Here is a 16,420-nt window from a genome sequence, read left to right as displayed (position 1 = left end):
ATTTGTTTCCATTTACAAACTTGTAGTCTTCAGCCCTAATCAATGCTGACTCACTTCAAGCAGTTTGTCAGATGTCACACCGCTCCCTCTGGAACCAAAGGCTATAACGTTGAATCTTTCATAGATGCAGTAGTACTCCCCAGAGACCTATAAACAGACTTTGAATTGTAAAATCAGTGGAGATCCCCTTTAACTCTTCATCAAGTGCCTTCATCAGATCAAAATGTAAAATATCTTTTACTTTGTATTACTTTGGTTTATGACCAAATGTGAAATTAATAACATTGCTGCAAAGCCTGCTCATGGATATATTATAAGATGGAATACATGACCCAGATTCATGACCCCTCTGGACACCAAGTCAGCTCCTGTGCTGAAGATTTAGATGAATCAGGGAGGAAAGATATCAGCCCGCATACAGGTCTACACTGCCTTCCTATGATGGCCGGGTGACCCCACACCACCCTGTCTCTTCAGGTAAGAAAAGGCTGTGGTGTTCAACCTGAACATGAAGTTTGTTTCACTGAAATGCAAAATGTCTTTCCAAAAGCTTTCCAAAGCTTGATGTGGCATGTTGAGCTTGTCCACATCCCCTCTTCACACATGAGAATGTGAACATAGTTTATTTAATTTTATTCTACAGCGGATGTCACACTTAAGCTGCATCTGAAAGGTTCATACTGCATACTAACAGTATGGAAATTTACACACTGACATTTTACACACTTTTTAGATGGATTTATACACTCACTGACAGACAGTGCTATACTTTCCACCGAGTTCTTGCGAATATTTGAGAAGATACATACTTAAATGTCTGCACGCAAATCCCACAGTAGCAACTGTGTCTGACTGGAATTCAGGATGACAGTCACTGTGTCCTTATTATACACAGCCTGTGTATAATAATGACTGTTTTTTTTTTCTTCGTAATGGAGATTGGAAGTGTGATTGAGTTATCTTGGTGTATTTATTGTCTACTACATTATTGTATCCAGTCAGTGTTTATTCTCAATGCTTAAGGTTCATAGCTCTACATTCACAAGAAATAATTCAACACTGTCAACAGTAGTTACAAGTTGCAATAAAAATGAAAAAGAAAAAGCACATGACACAGCAAAATCCAAAAACAGTAAAACAGTATTTGCCACTCAGCCAGCTCATTGAAAAGAAAAGTTTGAAAAGGGAATTGCTACTGGTGCTGCTGCTGCTGCTGTAGATTGCAGGTCAATGTATGAGAAAAGAAATCCCTGAGTAAAGCAGGAAAAGAACAGTTATCTGTTAAGCAGAATTGTGTATAGTGATGAACTGATTATCATCACAGAGGCTGAATTATATACTATAATATGTTGTTGTACTGTAGCAGCGACTAAAGGCAGCAGACCGTCATCGAGGACTTCCAGTGAAATTCGAACAATGCTTTCGTTAATACCCTGGTGGCATGAAAATCAGCTACACACTAATTTATGAAAGAGCTTTTATTTTCATAGTTCTGAGTGTTCACAAAGTTGACAATAAAGGATTTAAAATGATAAAACTTTATCTTTTTTTTATTAATAAATCCAAATGAAAGGCTAAAATGAGCCATAAATGTACCCTGCTAACAAGTACTGACTGTGTAGGCCAATCCTGATATAGCTTATTTCTTTGTCAACAGCAATGAGGTCATTGCTGTTGCTGTTTAACTCATCTATAACTTAGTTGGCTGAACTTTCACAGCGTTTAACAAATGTGCAAACACGCCTTCTCATTCATCCTGACCACTCACAAAAGAGGCCAGAATTACCCTGCTTGTTATGTTATAATAGCACACACCAGTTGTACTGGAGAAAATACAAAACAGTTCTTTTATATCCTGATAATGTTTATGAGATAACACATTATAAGACCACACATTTTTTCCACAGTTAACAGCACAAAAGTCTTTGTTGAAGAATAAAGTCTTTCTTCTCAAGCATATCCCAAAAAAGTCCTTCAACCCAAAGTCACTGTCTTTGACTCCGTGATCTCCTGCAAAGTCGACTGCGCTTCTACTCTGGACTTGATGTCAACACTAACCATATAAATGCTGGTGTCATTGATGCTGTTGGAGGCGTGGCATGGATTAGAGCCTAGGCACAACCAGCCCAGCTGCTTTACCTCCCTTTTGAAGCTCTGGCTGAAGATGTAGTAGATCATAGGGTTGTATACGGTAGAGCTCTTTGCAAACATGCACGGCAGGAGAGTGACTTCAGGTGGGATGCTGCTACTGTCACGGAAAATAGACCACAGGCTTACCATGCCATAGGGCGCCCAGCAGCCTATGAAGCCTACACTGATCAGAACAGCGATCTGCAATAGAACAGGAGGACAGAGTCAGTAAATATTGCAGAAGATCTCTGAAAATAAAAACAATAATTTCATTGGTATTGGATCAGTTGTAACACCTGAGCACTTTGTGTTGCGATTGAGAGTGTGAAAATTTACCAAGCGAGCAGAGAGGATAAATGGTTGGATAGCTAAACAGTTAAAATGCATGGCTAAAAGTAATGGATTATCAGTTAAAATACTAAGCTAAAGTAATTTATAAATGGTTGAAATGGACAAATGGTTATAGACTATAGCAAGTAACAGATAATGGGTTGAAATAGCAAAAAGTAATGGACAAACTCATTGAAATAGATTGCTAAAAGCAATTTATAATAGTTGAAACATCCAGCGCTGCCCAAGGTGTAATAGTACGAATGTAAAGTTGACCAAACAGTTTAATAGTATAAAAACATGAATAAATCTAGGTTAGAATCAATTCAAAAGAACATATTTGGAACATGATGAGTAGTGTCGATGACGGGGTACTTGAGCTCATTCGACGGGGCTGTGAGGGAACATTCGACAAAAAAAGGTTGGGAACCACTTCTCTATACTGTACCCCCACACTGACAATAGCAAGTTATTAGTAGTGTTTTACTTGTGTTACGTAAGAAGCCATTGGGTGTGTTTGCATTTACAATATTGAACAAGAGACTTTTTCACAATGTCAATATAATCATCCGTAAATATCAGACCACTGTCCAAGGACAGTTTAAGCCCCCAAGGACAAACTGGTGTTGAGTCCCCAAACCTATAATAATAGAGTTTTCTCATCAGAAAGAGTTACTTACTATTAACAGCCTTCGATGGAGCTTGATAATATTGGGGACTCGTTTGCTGTTGTTCATCGACTTTTTGTAGGTAAAATAGAGGTTGATGGCGATGCCAAAGTAACAGATAATGATGATGACAGAAGGTATGACGAGGTTGAAGGAGAACATGGAGATGACGAAAGAGAAGCCCTCGTGTTTCATTTGTCCCCAGGCGAGAGAGCAGGACAGGCCGAAGGGCTCTGGGCCGTACCGTCCCCAGCCCAGAATGGGGAACAGAGCCCAGATCAGAGCGTACAACCAGATCCACAAGCACAGCATCTTCACTTTCTTCCAGCTGATTTTCTCACCTGCAGAGAGAAAAAGAAAGGTTGGTTGTTTCTTTTGTTGTTTAAGCACGCTGTCCTGTACATTATAGAGAGGTGGTCCTTAATCAAGGCACTATGCAGAAGAGAAAGGCTGTTTTATGAGGCAGAAGGTAAGCTAGTAGGGCATGATCAAAAAGGCAATGGTGTCTGGCTAAATATACTATACATATCTGTGCAAATATACAGTACACACTGGTTGTGTGTACTGTATATTTGCACAGATATGCACAAACATACACCAGTACATATCTGCATATAAACAGACAATCACATGGGCTGATTTACATAAATATTCCAGCCTCACATAATGAGAAAGCTTAAGCAGCCTGGGTACATTTAGCATGCAGGAACAATAATGGTAACATGGAGATCCTAAGACAAAAATATTAAGAAGATGAGAGTCGCATCAACGTACTGTAGGGCTCAATAGAGAAGATTACATTAAGACATTATAAAGACAAATAAAACCATAAACTAATAAACTAATAAAACAATTTCTTGGTCTGGTGCAGTAACTTACTTTTGGCCAGAGCCAGGCAAACCGTTTCCCCCAGTTTCCAGTCTTTATGCTCAGCTAAGCTAACCGGCTTCTAACGCACAGCAAATACACATATTTCCCAAAATGTCAAACTACTGCTTTAAACAAAATCGGACAAGACAGAAACATCTGATGACAAAGTAGAAAATAAGTCATTCAGAGACAAATGTTTGATAAAAAAGAAATAAAAATCTAATGTTGTCATGTCCTGCTACTTCTACTTAAAGATGATTTTAAATATTAATGTTGGAAATAGTAAGTAGAAGCAGCCAATTGCTGACTTGCATGCAGATTTTTCCTTTTTGAAATGCAGCTATTAAAAACCTTGGAGTGATTAAAAATCTTCTGAACTGTTTTTACCACCAGTAATCCAGTTTTAGCACTAAAAGGTTTCATCACTACTGCTAAAATCATCCTTTACCACAGGAACAGTCACCCCTTAAATAATGATGGCATATCAGAGCAGAGAAAATGTGAAAATAAGATTTCACAGGGCTTAGACGTTGCTGCTTAAAATTCATTATGTTCTCCAAATGATGAATCCCAAAATACCAGGTAATATTTTTATCAGTGTTTTCGAGCACTGAATTACTCACTGGGAGACTGCAGATTGAGGGACACAATGAAGCGCACTATGGCCAAGATAGTCAGGTTCATGATGCTGGCGACACCGAAGAAGAACCCCGCTAGGCCGTAACATGCACAGGTAACATCTCCCCCTAGCCAGCGGTGGCTCCAGGCAGAGGCCACAGCCAGGGGGTACATGGTCACAGCTGCTCCCAGGTCTGTCACTGCCAGATTCACACTTAGCAGCTCCGGTGGTTTCATCCTTGATGACCTCTTAAACGCCATGATGACTACCAGCAGATTTCCCATAATGGAGAAAACAGCTGAGACCAACAGGAGGAAGGAGACAGAGAGGGGAGGAAAAGAAGGATACAAATGAGTCAACGATGATGTGAACTGATGTGAATGGAGATCCAACCAGCAAACACACAATTAAAAGCTACATTTAAATGTATCTTATGTAGCTTTTGATTGCATAGAGAATGTGTCACTGAGGTGAATTACATCACATTTTCCCTCTTGTACGTGACAATCTTGTATGTGGATAATTTCACTGCAACAAACATCATACGATCATCTGCACTTAAAGGCCTTGAGTTCATCATTGCAGCTTCAGAAGCCCAGCTTACTTCTGAAACATTGGCTGTGTATGAAAAAGTAAAAAGTACATGGTATGATGGGGGACGGGGAAAGAAGAGGGGCATGAGCATGTGCAAATAGGACACATTAATATTGATTCAATTCATAAAATGTAGGTGTACTCCTGTTTTCTTTGTTGTTAGTGTTAACAGTGTGTTGGGTAATGCTGCCCCCCCCCCCCCCCCCCACACACACACACACACAATTATAACATGATTAATGCTGACATGCCAGGGGCAGGCAAGGGACACTGTAACTTGTTTAGGACATCAATTGAGGAGTGCCCCCCCCCCCCCAGTCCTCTGTTTGTTTTGGACACTCCTTAATTTGATGCATCCAAAACTAGAGATTATCTTGCGATGGGATCACACCAGTCGTGATGCCCATCAACATGTTGACGTTCTGACGAAATGGCCCCTTTGGACTCAGCCTTCATTTTTATCTCAACTACACATCTGTAAAGGCGGTGACTGCATCTTGCAATTGCGTTACAAATTCTGTCCACAGACAGACAGACATATAAACACCACACACAGACTCACAAGATTAAGACAATACCAGCCACATGCAGTCACGGCTGGAAATAAAACACCTAGGCTAATTCTGAGCTGAGTGACAGGCCAAAGACAGAATGAAAACACATCAACCAAACATAATCATGAGGTGTGTAAAGAGGGCACAGAGCAGTCATGTGTGTAATGAATGTAGTGGTGAGTGAAAGTGTAAAACAAACACGAGATGGAGGTTGGAGAGGTTGCCTTGGAGCCACACAGTCATTTTATAACACAGAAGCCCCAGAACAGATGTTATAGGTTTGGCTAAAGAGTCACAACTCCAGCTACTAGCACCCTGCAAAAGAGAGGCACACCGTGTACCTAAGGGAGGAGTTTGACGTTAAGAAAAATATTTTCTTATTATTTGCTTATTTGCTTTCTTGCCAAGAGTTACATGAGAAGATTGATACAACTCTCATGGCTGTCTCGTAAATATAAAGCTACAGCCAGCTTAGCATACAGACTGACTAAAGAGGTGAGTCCGTGGTGAGGGGGGCTGCACAAGGTTTCGATTTCTAAGAGAAACTGCTGTAGTGGATGTCAATTTGTCTTAGAATATGGAAAGCAAACCCCAGCTCTTTTTCAGAAAGACAGATGAAAGACATGCTTAATGGGAGATGGCATTGAGTTACAGAAGTTAGTGGAAAAGAGGCTAGCCCGGACGTGACTGGTGGTGTAACGGAGACCGAATCCGTGATACAAATGTCCACGGTCTCAAGTCATGGTTCCAAATTTATAATTTAAAAATACAGAATTAAAGAGGGAAAGAAGAGGGAAGAAAACCAGAATAAGAGGAAGGGAGAGCGATTTGCAGGCAGTGAAAGCACACAAGGACACTCCTGAGAAATGTGTCAATACATACAGTCATACAGAACGAGAACGCTAGCCCCAGTCAGAAGAGGAAGACAGCACAGAATAAATCGAATGCTCCTGTTATATCTTTAAATTTTTATAGGTACTTTCACCTCAGGCCACATGACCATCAGTAATTTATGGAGCATAACCCTGGGGACTTACACCTCCTCTCAAAGAGTCAGTCTGCCTGAAGGAGAAGCTTTATACATTAGGTAACTGAACATCTGCTTCTGCATTAGCTTTCTCTGCTGGTCACACAAGCACAGCAAAGGCTGCAAGCTTAACTAGCTGAATTACATCTTTCAATTTAGACCTGGCCTTTATATATAACTTAATTCATATGCTTTCAGAGTTTGGTAGCGACCACGACCAGCGATCCTGAAAAGGCCTCTTGGCTGTTACAAAAGAGAACAAGTTGAGTGTTTGAACGCTCAACCTGCGTTCTAAGAATAGATCAACAGATATCAAATGGTGGATTACATGAAACACAAGTGTCAAAACACTGAAACTTCACCGGCATACCTTGAGGCTGAATTAGAGCAAGGCAACAGATCAATCTTTGTTGCCGAGCTTGATGGTGAACCATGTCAGCTACTGGTTTTGAGAGGTGGTCATCATTTCTGAGCATCTTGAACTCTACAGCACTGTCTCGTTCCCGCCTCTCACACTGATACGGCAACTTATATAGTTAAGGTTAATCATAAGGTTTATCATATAGCCCTCAGCAACTTTCAGCAGCCGCTCTTTTGTGTAACAATTAAGCAAGTCCTTCCTGGGGACAGAAGAGAATCTTCAGCTGTTGCTATCTCACTGGATTTACGAAGAACTATAAACAAGGCAACAACCAAGTGACAAATGTCCATTTACTGGTAACTCAACACAGCTTAAATTAAAAAGTTTAAATGCACTTTTCTGTACTCCTCAACACTGAGACAAACTCCTTCAGTATGTAACCTCCTTTGCTCTGACCATCTTACTTCCCAAAACTAACTCTAAATCAGCTAATTAAGCACAAAGCCCAGTGACCTAATCAACTTCCAGCACGCTGATAATCACTTTAATGGAAGTGCAGCCGAGCCAATTGCTCGAACCACTTACTGCACAAAATAATCAATGGGGACACCTCAAGTAACCCTCACTGCTTAGGTCTCAGTAAAGTGGGTCTTAGACAGCTACATGTGCACTATCTCGCTGAGGAGTACAGGGAGGCAGAACTTATAAAGCCCTGCGATAGTGTTAAAGAAGGTCATGAAATTCAGAATCTGTGACTCTCTGAATTTAGCAATTAACATCCAATCATGCTCTGTGGCACGTATAAAATTACTGAGCAGGACCAGTTGATTCTGATTTGGCAAGAAGAAAAGATCTGAGTGACTTTGAAAGAGGGTTCATTGTTGGGGCACGGACAACTGCTCAACTGGCTATTGTTTCAACAGGTTCAAAAAAGTTACTAAAGTGACATCTGCATTTAGATCTATGGGAAAGACAGTAGTAATAATAGTAATAATAGTAATAATAGACAATAGTATTGAAAAAATAAGAAAAACATCTGCACCATGACAAATCAGGCTAAAGTTTTGTGAACCCACCCAGGCTAATTTTTACAGACATGAAACCATCTTACAGCCACCTAAATGGCAATTTGGCAACATTTCTTGGGTGGAAAATTTTCCGCCCCAGATCCAGTTATTTTCTGGGGCCATGTCAACCAATCAGGGGCCACCAGGGAAAGCCAAACATATTACAGACATACTGCCGTCGGGCGGAGATAAGTGTGCCCTTCGACACACAGACAAAGACTGTAGGCAGCGATTTTTTATTAGCCATTGCACGTTTCTGTTATAATGTATAATTTATGTGAGAGTAACAACTTAAATGTATACACACATAATACAACAATAACATTAATCAGTTTTAAAATATGTATTTCACAATTGGAATTGCAGGAGGGGCGGCGCCCCAACGCCCTTAATGGACCACACGCCACATGTAAATGGTATGAGAGTATGAAAATGATGTGAATTGAATGCTATGGCCTTTGCTGTCACCACATCTCAACCCAATTGAACACCTATGGGAGATATAGGACCTTATAAATGCCAAGGTGCATTGAAGCTGTTCTGGTGGCACATGGTGGCCCAACACCTTCCTAAGACACTTGATGTTGGTTTTTCCTTTCATTTGTCACCTGTAACCTCCCTTCACTGACTCTTCTCTATAATGAAAATGAATCAAAACAAGTATACAACTGTTTTAAAGCTATAAACATACAAGCAAAGAAAGAAATATCTTCATATTAATCTTAAAACCAGTTGGAAAGGCTCTTTATAATCTCCACAGCTTAACATAGTGTAGCTCCTTTTGTTTCTGTACAGCCAAGCCGTACATAATGACCATATAAATCGGGCAGTGTGCATTCATGTGCAAGAATCTTATTGTCTTCCCAAGATTCTTGAGCACATTTATGTAGCTTTGTGTCAAAGGAGATGCAATGCGTGGGATGCATTGTTCCAATGAATGGCCAAAAGATACCTATGGAACCCTCTAACTCTCTTAATCAAGCCGTGTGGACACAGTAATAGCGAGTGGGCTGACTTTCAATCAAATATATTTATTTACGTTTTTATCCATTATGTATTTATTTACTTTACTTATTTATTTGCTACATTATTTACCTGCACAATGTCAGGGATGCAGACACTGTGTATAATATTAGACCTAAGGGACTGTGTGAAGATCATTAGGGGTTAGAGGAGGTCAGAAAAGGGGTATTATTATTTTTTCTTTTGGCTGAAAGTGGGGAAGTCTGACTTTTTTGGGAGAGCAGGGGAAGGTATTTTATTTGTTTCTCGCTCTACATTTGCAATATAGTTAACAGTTGCATAAATAGTCATATCAAAAAGAAAACTCTCACTTATTTTTTGTGCCTGTGATGTGATGAGTTTCATCATTAGGCCTCACTTCAGTTGTGCAAAGCATCCGAGCATCCCACTTTACTCCAGTGCTAATGAGGGAGCAACTGCTATAGATTTATGCTGTATGGAGAGCAGAAAATTACTGCATGTAATGAATGTAGCCCCCCATTTCTTGTACTCCTGACACGGCACGCCAAGGCTCACAAGAAACAAACTAGGTTATTACAGGACGTGTCTTCACCTCCCGCTGTCACTGTGCAATTCTGCAATTATGATTTTTTTTGTTACATTGTGGTATATATCTCACGTTTTTATTACTTTTACTTATAGCTAAAAGCTCAAATGATCCCTAATTCAATCTATGTATTATATATGATATTATGTTAAAGAAATGCCATTTACTTGGATATCACTGAAAACCACCAGCATGCTTATGATGAGCCAATAATCTTCAAAACCAATTTCTTTTCATAAAAATGAGGAAATCATATCAGAAAGATGCTACATTGTCAAATCCCTGAAAAAGCGTGAAATTACTAATGTAATGTATGTCTCAGCAATCATCAGTACCATGAAATGTTGAGAATATATATGAAAACATTTGGATTTCACCACATAATGTCATTTACACAGCAATAAAACTGCAAGATTTATCTTCTTAGAACAGCAATCCCTCTTTTCTTTTAAGATTTGCTTGCATCATTTATTTATCTTCCCCCTAACACCTTCTGTCACACTTACAGTGATACAGTACATATGTACATACCACCATAGATCCTCTAACAACTGACTGAACTCATACTAGTCTTGACTGCTTTTTTCCCGTAAACATACCATCAGTAAAAATATCTTCTGTGTCTTAATGTCATTTCAGTCCTGTTGTGTTTTTCCTGCCTCTGATTGTTTAAGTTTCATCCTATGTCTCATGTCATCACGGATGTTATGTCATATTGCACCAAAAAAAAAAAAAGAAAAGAGAGGTGAGTTCTTCCTCATGGATCCTGCATCAGAGTCAGCTGTCTGCTTGTTTTCAGGCCAGTTTACACTCTGTGTTTGGCCAAAGCCGCTATCATCCATCTTCCATTATGCTCTGTAACTCCATCAATCTGTCTCTGATTGTTCAGTAGATTTACTGCCTTCTGAAAAAGTTCCAGAAAGATATCATGTGTGAAATAGCAGGAGGGTGGCTGCAGTCTCTGCTAGTAGAGGCTGTGTGAGATGAGGGCACTCCTCTGTAAGACTGGCTTTAATGCCAGATGTACAATATTGCCATAGATGTGAGATACATACATACATACAGTATGGGTAATTAAGTCCCTGCTGTGAAAGTGCACTGAGAATAACATCCACTGGACTAATTGCTCACCAATGTGTCCTCTTTATAGAGCCCATGAAGGGTCTTAATGTATCTTTTGATGTCACTACTCAGCTTCATTATATCACTAGCCTATATATGGACAATGTATCCTATAGGGTCAGAGGCTGCCCTCACTCCTTTTGTCACTTTGGAGGACACTGCATTGCCTAACACTTGTTCTCTAACCTTAATAATGACCACCGCCCAATCTTAACTGAAAACTAAGTCTTAAAATGGAATGGCTATTGTGTGAGCCACATCGTGATTAAACACACACACACACACACACACACACACGAACCTGCTCACAGCTTCCCCTGAGACTGAGGCGCTAAAGTGGATGAATTGAATTGAATGAAAAAGTGTATATAAAAGTTTTAGATGAGGGAGAAAACAGTAGAAAGTACTATCCAGGTCTTTGTGCATAAAGAGAAGTTTACCCATCTCATTATCAGCCTGTTTTCATAATTCATGTGCAAATTCTAATTCCGATATACAGCAGTGGTGGTGTGCGTAAAATTTGATTATGGTATAATTTAGTGCTTTTTGATTCTGTTCTCAAGTCTCCAAATACTGTTTGAAGAAATTAATTCAGTGTAACTGTATTTTTTTTTTTTACTCACACATAACTGAGCCAAGCAGGGATGCAAAGCCTCTGAGCGGTACGACAGCTGTTATTATAGAATTTGATGAAGCTTACGCGCGGCTTTTAACTCACCTACAACCAGCAGGTAACAACCTGTGCCGATATCCAGCGCAGGTGACAAAGTGGAGGTGTAGATATCCATTGGAACAGTGATCAGTAGCACAGAGGAACAATAAAAACTATAACAGAGAAGAATTGACCCGTCTGCTAGGATGGAGGAAATTCAAAATATGCCGCTGTTGATGCGCTCCGGTGTCAGATCCATCTGTCCTCAAGTAGGGAGCAGCAAGAGGTTCTCAGGGCGCAGCGCAGCGCGCCGCGTCCTCTGCTCCAGCTGCAGCCTGTAGCCTGTATAAGGTGTGTCGCCAGGGAGATCACGTATAAGGGCAGGGCTACCATCCAGCGTCTCCACTGCGGCCGTGTGGCTGCATACAATGCTTCATCAGTGAATGAAAAAAAGAGGAGAGACACATCTTGAATTATAGGCATGAAATCCCCTCATACTTAATATTAAAAATATACAAAATGTATAAGGAGAACATGAAAAGTGATTGATAACACATTAATTCATTCAAACTACATTTTTGGGATTGTGCTGCTGCTATCATAGTTTGTATGGTCCCAGTGTGGATAATTCTCCCAGCATGGACAATCGTGTTATGTATTTCATGCATGCTGTATGATCAGCAGCTGCTAGAGAGTGGCTCCTTCATGGTTATGTAAAGGATGGGGCTACTATAAGAGTCTCTCTTTAATGCCTTGGGCTCAATTGACTAATTCAGGCATGACATTTAGTTACTTCTATCCATCAGTTTAGTTTCAGTTTTGACTATTTGTAGTTTGAATTTCATTTTCCTGACTTATTTCAAATTTCAAGTCTCATTTTTAGTTGCTTTGTGGGCATGCATAGATATCGTAGCCATTGAGGACACCGGACAGATCATGTTCCCAGTGTTTTGTCTGGGAATTGGGGGGTTTTAGGTGGGCGGCTTTGCATTCTACAAATAAAAATATGCACTCAGGGGATGTTTCATAGGTCAATTCCTACATTTGTAGGATGATACATATTAAATCTGACTGCTTTTGGACCAACAAATACATAAATCCACACAATTGTATTCATGGTTTCCCAGCATTCAAGGTTCAAGATTCAAAAACACAGAACACAAAAGCAACCACAGCAAAAGAAATAACAATATTTAGAATAATATCAATAATATATACATTAATCTTTTTAATAGATACAAAAATGAAAATTAGAAAAGACAAGTCCTTGGTTTTGGCAACATTTATGAGTAGGCTGTTATCCTGGTACCGGAGTGACAGGTCAGCCTCTCTTCCCCACCATCACCACCGTGTTGTCAGCAAACTTAATGATGGAACTGCAGCTGAACCTGGCCACAGTTGTGTGTACAGGGAGTACAGTAGGGGACTGAGAACGCAACCCTGGGGGGGGTCCTGTGCTCAGGGCTGTTGGAGGTGTGTCTATCCACACTGACCACCGGGGGTCTGGCGGTCTGGAAGTCCAAGATCCAGGCTCAAAGGGGGGTGTTCAGTCCCAGTTTAGTCAGCTTACCAGCAAGTCTGGTGGGAACTATGGTATTGTCAAGATGAGAGAGAGTGGTGTGCAGAACCTGGGAGGCCGTATCATCCGTGGATCTGTGGATCTATGCAAACTGCAGCGGGTCCAAGGTATGAGGAAGGAAAGCGCAGATGTGGTCCTTGATCAGCATCTCAGAGCATTTCACTTGTCGGTAGTCATTCATGCAGGCTGGAGAAGCCTTCTTAGGCAAGGGGACATTAGTGGATCCCTTGAAGCAGGTGGGAACCGCGTACTTGGCCAGGGAGAGGTTGAATGCTGTAGTGAACACTGGAGCTAGCTGATTAGCATGGGACTTCAGTATTCACCCCTAGATATGCCACCTGAACCCTCCTCATGTTGTGCTCTTCCCCATTCAGTCATGAAGGACAAGATGTTGGCTGGAAGGCAAGAAACTATTTTTTTATCTGTTCATTGCCTTGACAAAGTACTATAGGCCTCTCCACTCAGATGTATCCAGGTTACTGCAGGGTCACAGCACCATGAAGTGCTTTGGCAGCTTAAGAGCCCTGAAATTGCCTCCCTCTTTTTCCCATAGAGGCGCCTTGGTCACTGTATATTGAAATTGAAATGAATTACATCTAGTGGGACTTCAATTAGCTTTGTATCTAGTATCTAGTTATTATTAATCATGACACTAATCACTCTATAATGAGGATGATCTCATATTGTGACAAATGTCAAAAAACCAAAAGGCATTATCTTCGAGATTGAGAGACTGATTGAATTTTTCTCCTTGAGATGTTTTTTTTATCTTTTAGGTCTGTGCATCATCGTTGGCACCTGCAATAGAAAATCCATTATGGAGACTCAGTGACCCACACTGTCCAGACAGATGGTCTGTCAGAGATTACATTTGTGATTAACAGCCAGGTGCAGGACAGAGAACAGATGTAATATTTTACTGCAGGGTGAGTATGAAAAGGGACAGCATGACAATACCAGGTTGTCAAAGTTTAAAAGGCTTGTCAGTGGTGAGAGTACGAAGCAATTTGCAAAAGGTTAGTAAATGTGGTTTTTTCTGTGAGTCAGTATTTAGTGGTGATAGGTGTTGATTGAAGTGTTGTTTGTCTGACAAAAGGCTGACAAAAAGCTGATATAGCCAGGGGGGAGGTGTCAAAAATATGTGAAAGTGTTAATTTAACATTGATGGGTGGGGACCAAACTGAATTTTGACATTTTGGCCTTTCGTGACTAGGGGTGTAAAGGTGTAGAAGCATCAGGACCTTCAAGTTTCAAATATTGTCAAAACCCACCATGTGATAATGCATGTGCAACTTTTGTTTTGTTTGCCAGAGAAGTTAAATGAGCAAAAGAACTCAAAGGAAAGTGATTGCTTTTCTTCTCTGTGATAGAAACAACACTGCGATTGTTCAGGCAATTGTGAGAACCTGAATGCCTGTGGCATTAAAGGGACCCGGTGAAGTTTTCACTGTAAACAAAAGCAGTTTTGTTTACAGGCGACGTCTCTCACAGAAACACATTGTGTTTATCCTTAAGGTCTGTGTTGAATGCATTTCTTATCTTTTAACATTTACACACCCTTTTCGGAATATGTTGAAACTTGCATTGTTTACATTGCTGCAGTCTTCTTCCTCTCCTTACTTATTGCAACCTTTAACAAGACCAAATGTTGCTGCCCTCTACAGTTGATGAAACATGGGCCCTCAGACTGACTAAAGGCTTTTACAAAAGGACATTTCGGTATGTGGTACATAGCCATAGCCATGCTGTTTATTTCTGTTAACATTACTGTATCTTGTTTAGCTCTGAATATAGCACAGTTATCAGCAGGGCCATGTGTTGCTACAGAGGAATACATCTCATTCATGTACAAGGTTGTTTTTCTGCTTGCGCTTATCAGGCTTGCTAATGCCAACGCAACTGACAGCTGAAAGAGGCTCGAACTGACTCGAGTTAGCCAGTGTTTTGCTTTTTATGGTTGGCATGGCAGCTGACCGTCAGGGGGGTCAACATACAACATAGACCTCATAGTCTTGCCTATTTCGTCATGGTTAGGGAGGTGTGAGAGATTTAATTTTGAGCAGATTTTAATGTGGAATTGCTCTTTAAACCCCAGAAGCTGAGGAAAAAGTAATTGCCAATATCCAAGGTCTTGTCATTACGACACCTATTCTGTCTTCCAAGCACTCTGCAGCGGGTGATTAAAACCGCCCAGAACATCATGGTTACCCATCTATTGAACATCAGTGACGTCAGTGAGGTGAAGTGCCGGTGCAGAGCTCAAAGGATACAAAGAGACAATACCAACCCCAGCCACAGCCTGTTCCCTCTGCTGCCGTCTGGCAAGCGATACAGAAGTATCCGCTGTCGTACCACCAGGCTACAGAGCAGCTTCTTTCCTCAGGCTGTGATACTTTTAAATTCATCCCCGTCACTCCATCAAAAAGAATAGGTTTTTGTTATGTTTTGCTCTTTATTGTTTGTGTGTGCGCAGCATAAAGAGACCGCAAAAGTACATTTCGTTATACAACCTTGTGTTGTAAAATGACTATTAAACGAACCACTGAACCCCTTGAACCCTCTACAAGGTTGTTGTGTTGCAGACAAAGCGGCACACGGAGGTGTGGAACGAATTGTTCCTGGATTACAAAATCACATTTATCAGTGCAGATAATCACAACAGCTTATTTGGATGTATTCTTATCGATTTCTATTAACCCTGACAGTAAACTTCAGTAAAGAGCAGAAAGAGACCGCAAACCGGGTTATACAAAGAATTTAATGATGCAAGCTTTAAAACATTAAAACACGATTTCAATGTTTAATGAGGTAGAAATTGGACATGGACGGAAAATGGTTCGGTGAGACGCTTAGAAGCATTGAATGTAAATAAACGTGGTTGTTTACAACAGAAACTCCACAGGGTACCTTTAATTACCACAACTATCTCCTCCCATCATTAGTGGGCATGACAGGGAGGAGAAATCATTTGTGATGCGAGCACTTACTTTTCAGGTTTTCTACATCTTCCTGTTAGGGAGCTCACGGCTGTTGTGTTTCTGTCTCATATCCACATGCACTGTAAAGATGTAGATATATTTCATAATTCACACATGGTCTTTTCATCACCCCCCAACAAATTCTTTTATTTTTCACTAAATGATGCATCTGTGTTACTGCTGATATTTTGTCCATCATGCCAATGCTGCATATACTTGTGTTGAAAATGCCTCTGTGATTAAGTTCGCACTATCCCCATTTACTCTCTCTTTGTAATGTTTTTCCAGTGTTGCTACAG

The 16,420-nt window shown here is 40.5% G+C and overlaps 1 protein-coding gene across 1 annotated transcript; it reads right to left on the bottom strand.

Annotated features, from left to right (window-relative positions):
• Positions 1-1,974: 1,974 nt before the first annotated feature.
• Positions 1,975-11,700, bottom strand: opn8b (opsin 8, group member b). The gene is made up of 4 exons (XM_070926391.1): positions 11,631-11,700; positions 4,622-4,915; positions 3,141-3,469; positions 1,975-2,331 (listed from the first exon to the last, which is right to left on the bottom strand). The coding sequence occupies exons 1-4, from the start codon at positions 11,698-11,700 to the stop codon at positions 1,975-1,977; spliced, it is 1,050 nt and encodes a 349-aa protein (XP_070782492.1).
• Positions 11,701-16,420: the final 4,720 nt, after the last annotated feature.

This window comes from Enoplosus armatus, chromosome 19 (genome assembly GCF_043641665.1).
Source record: "Enoplosus armatus isolate fEnoArm2 chromosome 19, fEnoArm2.hap1, whole genome shotgun sequence".
In the NCBI taxonomy this organism is placed as follows: Eukaryota; Metazoa; Chordata; class Actinopteri; order Centrarchiformes; family Enoplosidae; genus Enoplosus; species Enoplosus armatus.
Note: the sequence above shows the minus strand (reverse complement) of the source record. Positions and strands in the feature narration are given on the sequence as shown.